This window comes from Strongylocentrotus purpuratus, unplaced genomic scaffold (genome assembly GCF_000002235.5).
Source record: "Strongylocentrotus purpuratus isolate Spur 01 unplaced genomic scaffold, Spur_5.0 spur5_scaffold_5, whole genome shotgun sequence".
Taxonomy (NCBI): Eukaryota; Metazoa; Echinodermata; class Echinoidea; order Camarodonta; family Strongylocentrotidae; genus Strongylocentrotus; species Strongylocentrotus purpuratus.
The window spans coordinates 381,498-396,444 of NW_022145611.1; the positions used below are offsets into that span (position 1 = coordinate 381,498).

Genomic DNA, 14,947 nt, shown 5'->3' on the forward strand with positions numbered 1-14,947 from the left:
GGCGAAGAAGAAGAAGAAGAAAAGATAACGAAGAAGAAAACCCTACGAAAGAGCTGAAAGAACTGAGAGGCTTGGAGCACAGCAGAGAACGACCGTGCAACGTGTTCTCGACATGACGAAGCCAGATTGCCAAATGATCTACGCATACGCAGGTTCCCGTTAGTCGAAGCCTCTGGCCGCATGAACGCACACGCATTGTGGCGCGCGCTGAGCGGTCTCACGGTACGGCGTGTTCGATTTTTAATCTCGTTTGTGAGGTGGCTATCAGGCTGAATAATGCCGAGCTGAACGGGTTAAGTGCTCAACTACACAAGTTGTTTGTCCTTCTAGAGAAGCTAGATGAAAATTATTGGTCAATTTTAGGTATGTGGGTTGGGATGTGGCTATAGAGGCCAATCCAAGACCTAGGTTTTCTTGGACAGTGAAGGCAAGACCACAGTGCCAAAGGGTCTTGGGATGGGAGTTTGTTGGTCACCTGAGTTATATGCGATGCCTGCTTGGTCTGCTGCCTGCTACACATGTCATGTAATTCATATACACAGCCAGTTTGAAAACCAGCTGGTAGCTTGTACAGTACAATGTCATAACTAACCATGGTTTTAATCTAGGGTTCATGTCACATTCTATTACATTGATAAAGTTTGGATAGGTTTGAGGCTTTGATCTAATTTCATGATATGATAGTTTATAATTCAAATGAGATATGTATCCTACACATGTAGTATGGCAAGTGCATTTGATTTACATAGTCTTTTTCACAGCCATTACTACATGTATTTATCAATGATTCTAAAGAACCTAGTGTTTTCTCCCTTCAGTACCGGTACTAGGAAGGTTCCCATGTGTCTGCATATGGGATTATACAATTTCAATGTCCTGTTAAGAACAAGACTACCAGTAAGTGAATACAAAACAAGAAAGCCTAGATCAGATCCAACAAAACAGCTTTTCAGGTCTCAAAAATAAAATTAAACAAGTTAGATTCAAAACGTACTCATATTGATGTATCAAATCATAATGTGAAAGGTTCCCTGAGAACATTGAAAATATTCTGTCTCTTAAACTTATCTCATATCATATTCATATTTTTCTTAAGAAATCAAAAATTGTTTTGATGGGGTTAGGCCTCTTTCTTCTCGTGAATTCAAGTAATGTCCAAATACTGTCCATTCACATATGTATATTGTTCCAAACAAACAAAAACATTATTGTCAAGAAGCAAGAAAAGTATATGTACCTGTAGTTTCTTCTGCCAGTCTGCAGCCTTAGCACAGACACCTTCCCACCGTCTGTTCATGACCTGAAGTCGGTAGCTGAGCTCTTGACCCTGCGGAGTATCTGGATCCACAAACTGCTGGCTACACAGATTGACAGAATATGCAATGGTACGCCTTGCACTCAGACCTAACATGAAGTCCTGATCAAGAAAACAAATAAACAGCCTCACATCAATGTTGAAAAAAATGCCTTAAAAAACAGACAGGCCTAAATCTATCTTATTATAGACCATGAGAAATGAAAATGATCTATCAATATTCTGAAGTATCAAAATATTTCAAAGTACAGGATGACAAAATATAAAAATGGATAAAATAAATGTCAGAATGTATTTATCTAAGCATAAAAGGAAACAGAGAAAATAAGTAAACCATCTAGAAGGATAAAGAAAAACAAAAACAAAGTCAAAAGAGGAAGAATGTTAGCATTTACAGACACACCAAAAGAAAGAAAAAGGGTAAGGGTATGGAGAAGAGAAAGACAGAGGCAGACATCTATACAGAGAGAGAGAGAGGAAAAAGGAGATAGAGAGGAAAGAGAGGGAGAGAGAGAGAGAGATAGCAAATGAGAAGGAGAAATAGCAATCGTACCGTGTACATTCTAATGATGCCTTCAAGATCTCCTATATCACCACTATTATCTTGTGAAGAGAGTGTAGTTTCTGCCTGGTCTAACCACATAGTCAGATTGTTCAGATCGTTATCATATTGTTGCCATGTCTGGTAGTTATGTCTTAAGATTGCTCCTTTTTCCATGAGTTCTCCTTGTAAAACCTCCCATCGACCTACGAGACCTGAAATAACAAACAAAATTTTATTCATTAGATAAAGTGCTCAAATGATCTGAAACACTAAAGCCTTTCAGTATATACATTCACTATGCCCACACTGTTGAGGTGTTGTGATATAACGGATGTGTCACTAGACGGGGGATCTCATACTTTGTGATGCAAGTCTCAGCCATGGCTCTGACAATTTTGGTAAGACACTAATATATAAATGCCATTCTTTACCCAAAAGTAATCTTGGTACCTAGTAGGAAGAATTTTTTTTAATGCTTGCACCAGGGTAAGCTGAAATAATAATATATATGCATCACCCTCAGGGAGAGAACTTCGCCCAGATCTCGAATATTAAAGCAGTTGATATGTCTTTTATATGCCGAATTGAAACAAAAATCTACCAAGAATTCTCACTTTATCCTTTTATTGAGTAAAGATTGTTTAAACATCACAGAAAATCTGAGACACTGTCTTTTAATCGTCACTGGAAAAATGATTGAAAGTTTCAATCATTTGGGAATTGCAGACAAAAAGCACTGTACGGTGTCAGAGCTCGCACAAAGACAATTTTAACACGTAAACCAATGGGGATTGCAGCATGAGGGCATTTTTTAAAAGACTATTTACTGGTATAGGCGGGTATGAGGTCACTTTTCAAAAGACTATTGAATGGTAGGTGATTATGAGGGCATGACTAAAATCACGACTGCAATTTTTACCAATCAGATGGCTAGATTTCTAAAGAGAGGTATATCATTCACTCTAATACAGACATTCTAAATCTAATGACTATGACTATTAACCCTTACTTTAATATCATAATTAACCCAAACTGACCTGAGACTTGACGTGCTAATACAGGATGATCATTGAGTTGAGGAGCCATTTTCTTTACAGCTGCTATACAGCTCTTACAATTCTCAGCTACTGTTTCCTGTAATAGGAAAAAACACCCACAAAAAGGTCATTGATGTACTGTTTATAGACCCCAAACTATGCCAGTAATTCATATGGTTAAATGCCTTGCGGTCACATTTGCGTAGGCCCATGATATCGAGAGTTACAAGCAGCGATCTGCAGTAGCCTCAGGGTCACCCTATGGCGTATTTCTATATTTTACAGGATGTAGGGGTCGCCGTATGATTATAGCACGAAGTTATAACTTTTTTCATTTCTAGGTTCGCCCTAGCAATTACACACGCCATAGCCATGCCGTAGAGCTGTTCCACAGCGACCATACGTCAAGCGTTGTTATTTGTCAAAAACCTACGGCCGCCGCAGGGACGCGTAAAGGCAACCGTGCGTCATCAATTCAAAGACCGTACAGCAGTCGCAGGTTTTCTGTCTCTATAAATTCAAAATACCCAGTGCGGCTAACCTAACATATGTGACTACTACAGTATGTGGCCATGGGAATGCAGCGAATATTGGCCATAGATATTTTAGACCCATGGCCGCGGCGGTAAATGTAACTGAGGCATAAGTTACTTGTAGCTCAAAGTTGGCTTTTGTCTACAGGCATGATCGAATGAAGACTACTAGTATACTCAAATGTTGCTTTTGCCTTATGAACGGTGCAGTCTGCTATTAAACTTGCAATAGATATTTACACAAGTTATATTTTTCAAATGCATGGAACCCCAAATGTACAGATGGAAATAATTTTATCATGATTGATCCCCCTATTTTATTTATCCCAAAGAATTTGAAAGAAATCCGTCAAGGAATGTGGTAGTTAGAGCGCACACAAGAATAGGACAAGGCGGAAGCGGGGGCAGCGGCGGCGTAACGCTGCTGAATCCAAAGTATCCTCCGGCATACTGTCGGAGGATACGATTATTACACTAGACTGTCCTTTAAACAATCAATATGCAAAACTTGTGCTTTGTACATTCCTTGATTTCATTTGCACAAATACAGGTATCCCATCCAGAACAATATAAATGTTTGACTAAAACTGATGTGCAGGTTGTGCCACAGCACTAGATGTGAGTTGGTCTAGTGGTACCGTTAGTGGTACACGCAGCTCAATGTCTTTGACTATAAACTTGCTCAGACAGACCCTGAAACTGTGTCATATCTACTGGATGGTGATATAACTGATATGAGAGGTTGGTTCAGAGACATAAACAAACATATCTAAGATACAGCAGTAAAAACTCAATCATGTGTGTTTCTGGTGTACATCCAGGAATCATATGTACCCATCAGTATCTTATTAAATGTTTGAGGACATGGATATTTTCATCATAACCAAGCAAGGACCTTTGTTTTTTGTTTATAGAGCACCTAAATAAACTTACCCCTACCTGAAAGGGCCACAAATTTTGAACAATTCACATTGTTCTAACCATGGACGTCCTTGTTTTGCGAGTGGTTATCAAAGTGAGGATACAGTTATTTTGTATGTCCTCGGTACCCACGTATCCACAACCACACACATGCAGAACTTAGAAATCCACAAGGTATGACTCTAATCGGAGGGTAAACTTACAAAGGCTGTTTTGATTTTGTCAACATCAGGTCCAATAGGTGTCTTACAGGTGACCATATTCTCTGCTTCCTCCAGCTGAGATGTACAGCTATCAATCAGCTGTTGAGCATACAACACATCGATAGGCTCTCCACCACGATGTTTGTTCTTACCCCACCTAAGAAAAGAGATCAATACCATACAAAATAATAATAATATTATGGGTTTACGGTATATAGCACTTAATACATCAACAGTGTTTCTAAGCACTTTACAAATATACTATTATCTTGGTCATTGGATTCAGGCTTTTTCCGCACACATTGTTGGAACATTCTCCACTCCCTGGGGAGCATTCCAGCCAGGTGCCAATTTAGAGATGCTCACAATCCTGAACAAACTACAAATACTTTGGCATCCTACTGGGTATCTATGTAACACCTGGGTGGAGAGTGGTAAATGTGGATTAATGTCTTGCCAAAGGATGACAGTGCCAAGGTGGAGTTCGAACCATAAAAATATAAATTTTAAGGACTACTTGAATCTTGTTGAATTACTGTAACCCCTTCATTCCAATAAAATCATTAACTCTTTCTTCTTAAAGTCCCCAGAAGTATTTGAAGTCATTTATCGAGCATCATTGGGCGTGTTCACACCGCAAGGGGGGACCGTGGGCGGACCGTGGATCGCGCTATCGTAGCGCGACCCACGGTCCGTCCGCCCATTGGCATTCGCCGGATCCACACCGCAGTGAGATAGCGCGGTCTATCGTAGCACCCCCTATTTTGAGAGGTCCTGTTGTCATGACGCGTGACGTCATGAGGTCAGAGCGGTCAAAGAATTCGCGCGCTATTACGAACTAGGAGTGTTGAAAAGGCCATTTTCGTAATGTAACCAAATTTAATGCATACGTCTTTGTGAAGTGCCTCAATACAAATTATTTCATTCACCTGATAAGAATAATAGTATTTCAATAGACAGAATCCAAACTGCATACATTAGTTGTTGTCAGGTTGGACAAGCATTATGGCTTGACCTACCTATATAGCAACATTTAATATATGCAGTTGCATTCTGACTATTGAAATACTATTGTTCCTATCAGGTGAATGAAATAATTTGTATTGAGGCACCTCACAAACACTTATGCATTAAATTTGGTTACATTACGAAAATGGCCTATTGTACCGATTCAGATTCAGATCGCACCAAAATAGAATGAGTATAAAATTCCCCGCGTGTAGAACGATTAAATCCGGCGTGCTATCGTAGCTCGGGTTCACACCGGCAGAGATAGCCCGGTCTAGAGCGCGCTAGACCGCGCTATCTCTCGTGGACCACCCCCAAGAGGTGCTCCAGTGTTGGCTCGACGTGGCTCGCCGTGGCTCGCTGTTGGGCGGACCAAAACGACGTTGTACCTTCCACACCGCAGAGATAGCGCGCGCTAGACCGCGCTATCTCTGCCGGTGTGAACAGCCTCATAGAAATGTTACAGTAAGACCATCAGGAAAAACAATATGAGGTTGCACTGAGTAACTAAGCACATTTTTGTATTATTAAGTCAGGACAAACATGTATCTTCTGCCTCTACCCTATTAAAATCCTTTTCAATGATTTAAAGAGAAGGTTGAGTTCTGGGGAGAGGTGACAAATAAATTGTGAGCGTAATCATTGTTATTATTAAAGTGTGAAAGAGCATCAGGGAAAAAAATGATCCCTGAAAAGCATGGCTCTTCATATACCTTCATATTCTAAATGTAAAAGTAAAAGATTAAAAATGAGGCCTGATTTTTATGCCACATGTTTGTGTAGTCCCATATTCATTTTTCTGTGCACAGTGCTTGTCACTATACCAAGACTGGGCCAAATTTATTATCATTTTGATGACTGCAGAACCTTTCCGACACACCCATCTTTATATGCTACATGATCATATTTTCCTGACAGATTCTACATCGTTTCTTTCACAATGCAATCGCATGACCAGAATTGAACTTTATCTTTAAAGAAGAGGCCATATGTTTGAGAAAAATCTACAAATTGTTGATAATCAAGATATTATTTTTCTATCCATTCTATTTTGGGATGGCAAGCCATCATCATTTGTCTCCTTGCCTTCTAAAAGAGTTAAAGAGGTTTACCTGACATCTGGTTCTCCATCAGCATTGGTTGTCATGTACTCATCCCAGTCTAGAGATGATACACCACTAGCTGGAGTAATCCTGCCTGAGACATATTCACTCGGTCCTGGTGATGCTGAACGGGTTGCGGAGCTGCCCCTAGACCTGGCTCTTGCATCGTAGGGTCTTCGGTGTACTCTGCTTGGTGATAGATGGGTTGGAAGGATTTCATCATTGTCGCTCTCACTCATAGGCTCACCTTCATTGTCTTCTTCATCTGATGAGTCAGTACTTGAGAACTGGATGGAGGTCAAATATGAAATTAATCAATTCATTTTCTATAATACAGTCATGGTCAAGAAAATTGAATTGTAATATTGGTCTGTATTCTGGAACTCATAAAAATGTCATCAGCTAGTTGTATCAGGGGTGATAGTGAGCACTAAAAAAATAATAGGTTTTTTGTTTTCCCCTCAACCACGCCCCCCTTGAGTAAAAAAAAGAAGAAGAGGATTCGCGGGAAAAATGGCATCTAACAACATTCCCCCCTTTCGAGTAAGAAAATTGGGGGAAAATAGGGCAAAATAGAGAAAATACGGAGGAGGAATTAAAAAAAAAAAAAAAAATTAAATCGGGAAGAAGAAAAAAAATCGGGAAAAGGTTGGGAAAAAATTAAATCAAGGGAAACGCTCTCAGCGGTCTCACCTGCATAACGCAATTCAATAAGATAAACCAGAACGTCAATGACGTAGCGCTCATCCGCATCTCGCAACAACAAATATCGTAAATTTTATGTGGTACACTTTTGAACTGGTCAAAAATTAAAAATTTGATGCCCTGGAAGGGACATAATTTCATTTCATTTGCATAAAGTACCATAAATAATCAATGGAGCAAAATCTCACAATTCTGTGTAGAAGTTAAGTGTTCCAAATTTAGCTCTACCAGATAAGGCTAACCAAATCAAAATCAGTCAAGAAATGAGGGAAAAGAAGCAATTTTTTGTTATTTTTGGAATAAATTTGCATAAATTACCATAATTAATTAATGGAAACCAATTTCAAAATTCTGTGTAAAAGTTTAGTGTACCTAAGTTAGCTCTACCATATAAAGCAAACCAAATCAAAATCGGTCGAGAAATGAAGGAGAAGAAGCCTTTTTTGTGATTTTGAATAAATTTGCATAAATTAGCATAGATAATGAATTTCACGATTCTGTGTAGAAATTTTAAATCCCCCTCCTAGCCCTATCATATGAAACAATCAGAATCAAAATCGGTTGAAAAATAACGAAGAAGAAGCATTTTGAAAATCTTGATGTTGATGCCACAACAAAGTCTAAGTTTGTTGACCTTAAATGACCTTTGACCTTAACTTGGTGACCTGAAATTCTACTCACATGATTGGGGAGACTTGATAACCATATAGTCCAAGTTTCATTGACTAAGAACTTATACTTTCAAAATTATATCAAAAATTCAAAAACTTAACCTTAGGTTAAGTTTTCGATGATGATGCTACAACATAGTCCAAGTCTGTTGACCTGAAATGACCTTTGACCTTGACTTTGTGATCTGAAATTCTACTCACATGATTGGGATACTTGATTACCCTATAGTCAAAGTTTCATTGACTAAGAACTTATAATTTAAAAATTATATCAAAAATTCAAAAACTTGTCGCGAACTGGCCTCCGAAGAGGTGTTCCTCTGACGAGGGCACCCCCGCCAACACATGGGTACGTCCCTCTTGAGAACCCCTTAGGCGGATGTTCGTCGCCTGGGCAGCCCCAAAAGAGAGCTGTGTCCATAGCACCTGAGTGACAGCCAACAAAACCTCATCTAAGATCGACTCATCAGCCTCAGAAACAAAAAATCTCCCGCGCCCTGACTCTTAAGGACAGAAGCGACCCCAGGTAGGCCGTCAACCTCATGCCTGACCTAGCATGTGCTTCACATGACCATACTGGCCTATCTAGAGTCTGAAACGTACTGCTTTTAAAATTCATGCCCAGTCTTCCCGCCAAATGTGTCAAATCTGGTGAAAAAGATTTGGGCTCAAAGAAAGCCACAGTGTCTGGAGACCTGAACGCAAAGTCCTTGAGTACCAGCTTAGCCTGCTGAGACGACTCTGCAGCCACACTATATGCTGCCTTAAAGTCTTTTGTTAACGGAATCCCTTTCGAGGGAGTATCCGAGCGGAAGAAACTCGCATTCTGGACTCCTTCCGACTGGGTCAGAGAGAAAGTCCCAGGCAGGTACTTAGCAAGCAGTGCCTGAGCGTTTGTTGCCAACCCCTGCGGTACCTGGGGGCCACACTAGCTACGGATTCAGAATCAGAATCCGCATCCAGGTCCCCAACACCCATTCAGTCGGGAGCCTGGCCCCCAGGGAAAAAATTAAGTTTTTCATTTCGGGGGCTCCATTTCAAATTTCGGGGGCTTTTTTTTCCATTTCAGGGGCTCTTTTTCTGGGGCTACTTTTTCATTAATTCATAAAAGGATACAGTTTGTTGAGATTTGTTTAGTATGGTAGGCTAAGGTTTCGGGCTTCCTGAATCCTGCTTCATAATTGCCTATTAAAAAAATAGTTCAATAACTAAGTTTTTATGCATTGATCTGATGCAAGAACTAATAGACCCTAGATTGCGATTATTTCTGGTCATGAATTTCGATAATCATTTTCAAAGTAAAATTTTCACAAGAAATTCAAAAAGTTGTTTTAAAACGTAGACATTAGTTATACTTTTATTAATTCTAAGCTCAGGTTTCATACATCTATTCACGAAACTATATTGAAATTGCGGCAATAATGATGCAAACCAACAGATAGTAATTTCAAAGTGTCAAATCTCTTCGACTCAAGCTCAGCTCAGCTCAGCTCACACACACACTGCACTGTACTGCACTGTATTGTACGTGTGTCAGTCATGGTGATTTTGTCAGATTTTCTTTACGTTGAAGAATGATTATCAAAATTCAGTATCAATACCGAGAATAATCACAAAATAGGCTTTAATTTCATACCTCTATTCACAAAAACTTTATAAAATTGCGTCAATCGTGATGAAAATTGATTGCAGTTTCGCGATGTTTAGTGGTCTAAGTTCAGCTAATATGATCTATCAAAACAAAATCGATCGCCAAAAACTCGGCCCCTACGATCCGTCTCGATCTCGCAACCACAAAAGTGTACGTGTTTTGGTTTGAAGAGCTGGGGCAGTATGATATGATGATGGATGTATGGGGAGGAAAAAATCCCACAGACTCCAGAACTGCCGCCGGTTTGTGAGGAGCCGCACGAGCCAAACGATTTGTCAACTGCCGAGGTTGCTCGTACTGTAAAAACCAGAGGACGAGAACCGGGGACAGGACCGGCTGGACCGGATACCCTACTCCTAAATGCAACGTTTGGAACCGGTAAACCGGAACAACCAAAGAATCGGTTTGAGATGGTAAACCGGATGAAACTGCTAGACCGTTACAACTTGTATTTGATAAAACAATGTTAAATTGTTTTTCATGTGAAGTCAATTCAAATGGATTATAAGATTGGAATGATTTGTTAAATCATATTCTTTTTCATGTGATGTTAACTCCAATTAATTGTGAAATTGTGAAATTGCATGCATGCATAAATAAATAAAGATATATACATATATACATATTATAATTAAGGAATTGTCTTTCATTTTGAATTCTCATATTCTGCTCATAGTGAGTACAATATGAAAAAATCAAAGTAAGAAATGCTAAAGTGAAGTAATGGACCATGGCAAAAATAGAAATGTAGGAAAAGGCAGAACAGGGCAAATTTACATGAAGCGTAATATATGCAACATGTTTAGATCAGCAACTTTGTCAAAACCAGATTTCTTTGCAAAATACATGAAAGAAAAAATAATGAATAACAAAATCATATGTATTCCACACACATTAAATGATTACATGAATAATAAAAAGCAATACGCTCTAAGTAACAAAATTTGTAAGTGAACTTACAATAACTAGATATTTTCAACTATAAAAAGAAAACTTATCACATACAACTTCACAGCAAATACTAAAATGGCACAATACTCATATTATCAGCAATACATTACAGTGCCTTACAAATTAATGATAACAAATAGAATATAAAAAAATCATAGGCACAGAAAATTGAGAAAACAGAGAAGAGAATTTTAAAACAACCTGACAGGATACAAACATTTAGAAAAGCATGAAATGATGAATGTAGTCTGCTCTGTTTCATATAAAATACCATAAATGGCTATTAATAAATATCTTTCCTCTAGTAAATAAAAACCAGAAGACATGAGAAGTCATCATGTATAAACCATGTACCCATAACTTGTGAACATAAAATCATTTGTTTTGTGCTACTAGAAAGAAGAAGGAAGCATATAGGAACACAACTTGTTGACTAGAGGAACATTTGGATGAAACACTGATATGACAAGTTGACATTCATACCTTGGTATTACCAACCATGAAATAATCAAAGGGTATGGCAGAAGAATCTCCCTATTTATCAGGCAGCGATGGGTTCAAGAAAACATAACAATTCTGTTTAGAAACATGGATGATTAGTACATGATTACACCATGTACAAGAGAGAAAATGTTGTACATGTATACGATGCAGGTTTTGTACAGTTGAAGGTATAGCAGCTTTTCAGCATCAATGGCATGCTACAATATTTTTACATTCATGTACAAACAAACCATCTAAATGCAAAACAGTCCAGGCCTGATATTTTTACAAGAATGGGCTCTCTTTACATCTTCTGCTTGACAAAGAGAGTGAATCCACGAGAAAGACATGAAGTGAAAAAGTGTTAGAGCATTATTCCACTGCACACATAACTCCAAACATGATTGGAATTGAAATGATCTTCGTCTACTTTTAAGAATCAGAAATCAGTTGTCATCTCTAGAGATTATTATGCAAGTTGCATCATATGTGTAGACTACGCAAAGAGCTAAAGATAAAGACATCATGACATCATTCCTGACAAAGTGAAATGCACTGATTCTACTTCCTAGATCTTAAAAATTAGATTTTTGTCAAAGTTTAGTTTAATGTGAAAGTTTACATAATGTGGTATGAAGAATGAAAGACAGTAAAGAGGAAGCACAATTGTAAGATGTTATAAATAATGTTATGATAATGCTTTAAATTAGTTCAATTTGAAGCTCATTACCTCAGTAGCTGTAATCCTCTCAAGCTTTCTCTGGAATTTGCTGACCCTTGCAAAGACCTCATCAGCATAGCCTCTGAGATCATCCATTTCTTCCTGTATCTGAGCAGCATCATTGGCATCACAACGTTGCATCAGGTTACGAGCATACCCATCGATCTCATCTAACCTAGATTGGTTCAGCTCTATCTCATGTTGGAATGCCTAGTAGAACGTAACAAGACATAGGGAGAAGTAATATCATTGTAAGTCAAAGGTACTTGGTAATTTTGCATGTTAACATGTATTGTGGAGTTCTGAACATAAACTGACATCATGTGTCATTTCCCATTCATATTTGGTCAGATCAAAGCCCTAGTGGTGCTATCAACTGAATGCAAGGATACTATGATCAGATATACTCAATCTTAGATGTGATTGGTAACACATGGGGCAAAATAGCTTGGACTTAATAGTAAACTTAAAACTAAGAACTTTGAATATGACCTTTTCTCCGTTTTAGGGTGTTTTTTTTTAATGTGAACTATTATTTTGAAGAAATATTGACTAAATCAGTTTTCTACATTGAAATTAAAATTGATTATAAAGAGGAAATGTTAAGCTTGAGAAACAATAACCTTTGGGCATTTACATTCTATAACAAAAATAACTTTCATAATGCAAACCAATGATAACGACTTATATCAGTGTTGTCATTAAATTGTTGATTAAATTTTACTTCAACATACCAGTATACAATTTTTCATGAAGTCACACAAGTTCTGAGTAAATACAGTCAATCCCGTATAAACTGAAGACCACCAATGAGAGACACGAAAAGTAGTCTTTTTAGGCAGGTTGATTTTATAGACAGGTTTACTTTTCACACATGTTTCAGTTAGAAGCATAATTTCAAGCAAACCCAAAATGTTGTGGACTGGTAGCCTTTATATACAGGAGGATGTTAAAGCAGGTTTGACTGAGTTTAAAGCTTTGTAATTCAAAGAATTGTGGAGTCCTGACTAACCTTCATTTGTTTGGTCTTGGTAGAGATATCTGACTGTGAAAAGTGTTCTATATTGGTTAATTGAAGGTCCATCTCTGTCAGCCACACCACCATACTCTCTCTTGTCCCTTCAAACTCGTCCCTCAAACCTTGTTGAGAGCGTAGACGACGTAGAACGCTGCAACATCTTCGGGCTAATGCATCCCATCTAATGACATAAAAATATTTTTAATTCAGTTCAAATAAGGGTTCATCAAAAACACGCTTGGTAGTAAAGAGGCAGCATTGACCATTTTTTAAGTTGATCAAAATATACTGTCAATACATAGCAATAATACTAGAACATGTAAAATAGAAAAGTTACATACAATGAAATAATTGATAAAATTGAAAGTTATAGGTGCTACAAGTCACTGATTTGTATCACATTTCTGGAATAAAACAAAGAGATTAATAATACATGCTGTCTTCAGAACATAAAAATTTACATTTTTCTCCAGCTGTTGATAAAAATGTGTAAATGTTTTACAAATATGTTGTATGGCCAACAGATTGTACAAAGAAGTTAGTACTACATGAATGAAGTTCCAGGAGTGTCATATTTGACAGACATGAGAAATAAAGAATCCACTATAATTATTATTATGTATAACACACTAATATTGACTGTTAGAGGGGCAATCTTGAAATTTTTGCCTGAGTGTTGATCTTAAAATTGAGCTATGCTCCAGTCTTGATATCAAGTAAATATTTTAATATTTCAATATTTTAACTTTGACCCAAATGTAAATACTCAACAGTTCTTTCATATAATAAATTAACAGATGTGTTTCTACCTATCATTGGCAGTGTGGACAAGACCCCTGAGTTGATTAGCACCATCTGTTCTGCCCTCTCTTGCCAGACGGCGATATTGCTTGTTCAACATCTCTAGCTGGGCTAGGTTCTCATGAACCTTACGCTGGAATGCCTGATAGAGAACAATCAAATGAGTTGTTAAAACCAGTTTATCACATACAGGGAATAGTCAATATAACAAGGCACTTTTTATGCCTCCGCAACCAAATAGCCAGAGGCATTATGTTTTTTGTGTTGTCCGTCCATCCGTCCCGTTCTTGTGATCACATTATCTCAAGAACCAATTGATGGATTTCCGTCAAACTTGGGTCACAAAGTCAAAGGTCACAGGGCTCACTATGTATGCGAAAATAGCATGTGAACCGATGGATGGATTACTATCAAACTCAGGACATACATGTATGTATCCTGCAGAGCCAATGAACTGATTAGATTTTAGGGTCATGGGGTCAAAGGTTAAAGGGTCATACATGTACATGAAAAATAGCTTGTAATCACGATATTCTGAGAACCTGTTAATGGATTACAATCATACCTGAATTTTAAAAATTACTTCAGTTGTGGTTGGTCAATTCGCTCTATGGCTGAGGCATCATTTTTGATGGCGCGCAGTCGAAGATCCATCTAGTTTCTTTTTACATTGATGACATATTCTATCTTCTAATAGTAATGCTAGAAGAAGTTAATGAAGAACTATTAAGTCCCTGCAGTGGCCGATCTCATAAGGGCATGGGGGCATGTGCACCTCATCAAAACCACAAAGAGAGCAAACACGTAAGAGAAAACAGGTACAAAAGTGTAGTGTTTATTTGCTAATGAGGGAGAAACTTTGTTGTTGCAAAATTCATGTAAAATATTTAGAGAACTATGTCACATTGCAAGAAATTCCTGAACCGAACACTGCATTGGTTGTGGTTGTAACAAGCAATCAAACTTACTTCATATTTCTTGATTTCTTCTTTGATGATAATGTATGGTGTACAGGATGTGTTGGGAGCAGCAATGGCTTGCTCACTCTTTTCTAACCAGTCAGCAAATCTCTCATAATCCTCTTTGAACTTCTGCCATAGACGCCATGTCTCCTCGATCCTGTACAGAGATGGTACATATACATAGAGGGCATTCTTAATTCTTAGTGAGAAGTACCTACATTCATGTGCAATATTTTAAAACAATCAAAAGTTCAACATTAATAGTTGAACATGGAATTAAGGTACAAAGAAATTTGAAGAAAAAAATGTCCATAGACTTG

At 37.9% G+C, this 14,947-nt stretch overlaps 1 protein-coding gene across 4 annotated transcripts in view; it reads right to left on the reverse strand.

Annotated features, from left to right (window-relative positions):
- The window catches only part of LOC754884 (nesprin-1), a 127,407-nt gene that overhangs the window by 12,484 nt on the left and 99,976 nt on the right, over positions 1–14,947 (reverse strand). For 3 of the 4 annotated variants that reach the window (XM_030999729.1, XM_030999728.1, XM_030999727.1), the window contains 10 exons: positions 14,634–14,784; positions 13,674–13,807; positions 12,859–13,045; positions 11,856–12,056; positions 11,126–11,176; positions 6,674–6,951; positions 4,554–4,710; positions 2,897–2,993; positions 1,869–2,071; positions 1,238–1,417 (listed from right to left, as the gene is read on the reverse strand). In XM_030999729.1, the coding sequence (XP_030855589.1) occupies positions 1,238–1,417; positions 1,869–2,071; positions 2,897–2,993; positions 4,554–4,710; positions 6,674–6,951; positions 11,126–11,176; positions 11,856–12,056; positions 12,859–13,045; positions 13,674–13,807; positions 14,634–14,784 (1,639 nt within the window). The remainder of the gene's footprint in view (positions 1–1,237; positions 1,418–1,868; positions 2,072–2,896; positions 2,994–4,553; positions 4,711–6,673; positions 6,952–11,125; positions 11,177–11,855; positions 12,057–12,858; positions 13,046–13,673; positions 13,808–14,633; positions 14,785–14,947) is intronic. The other variant, XM_030999730.1, reaches the window with a different exon arrangement.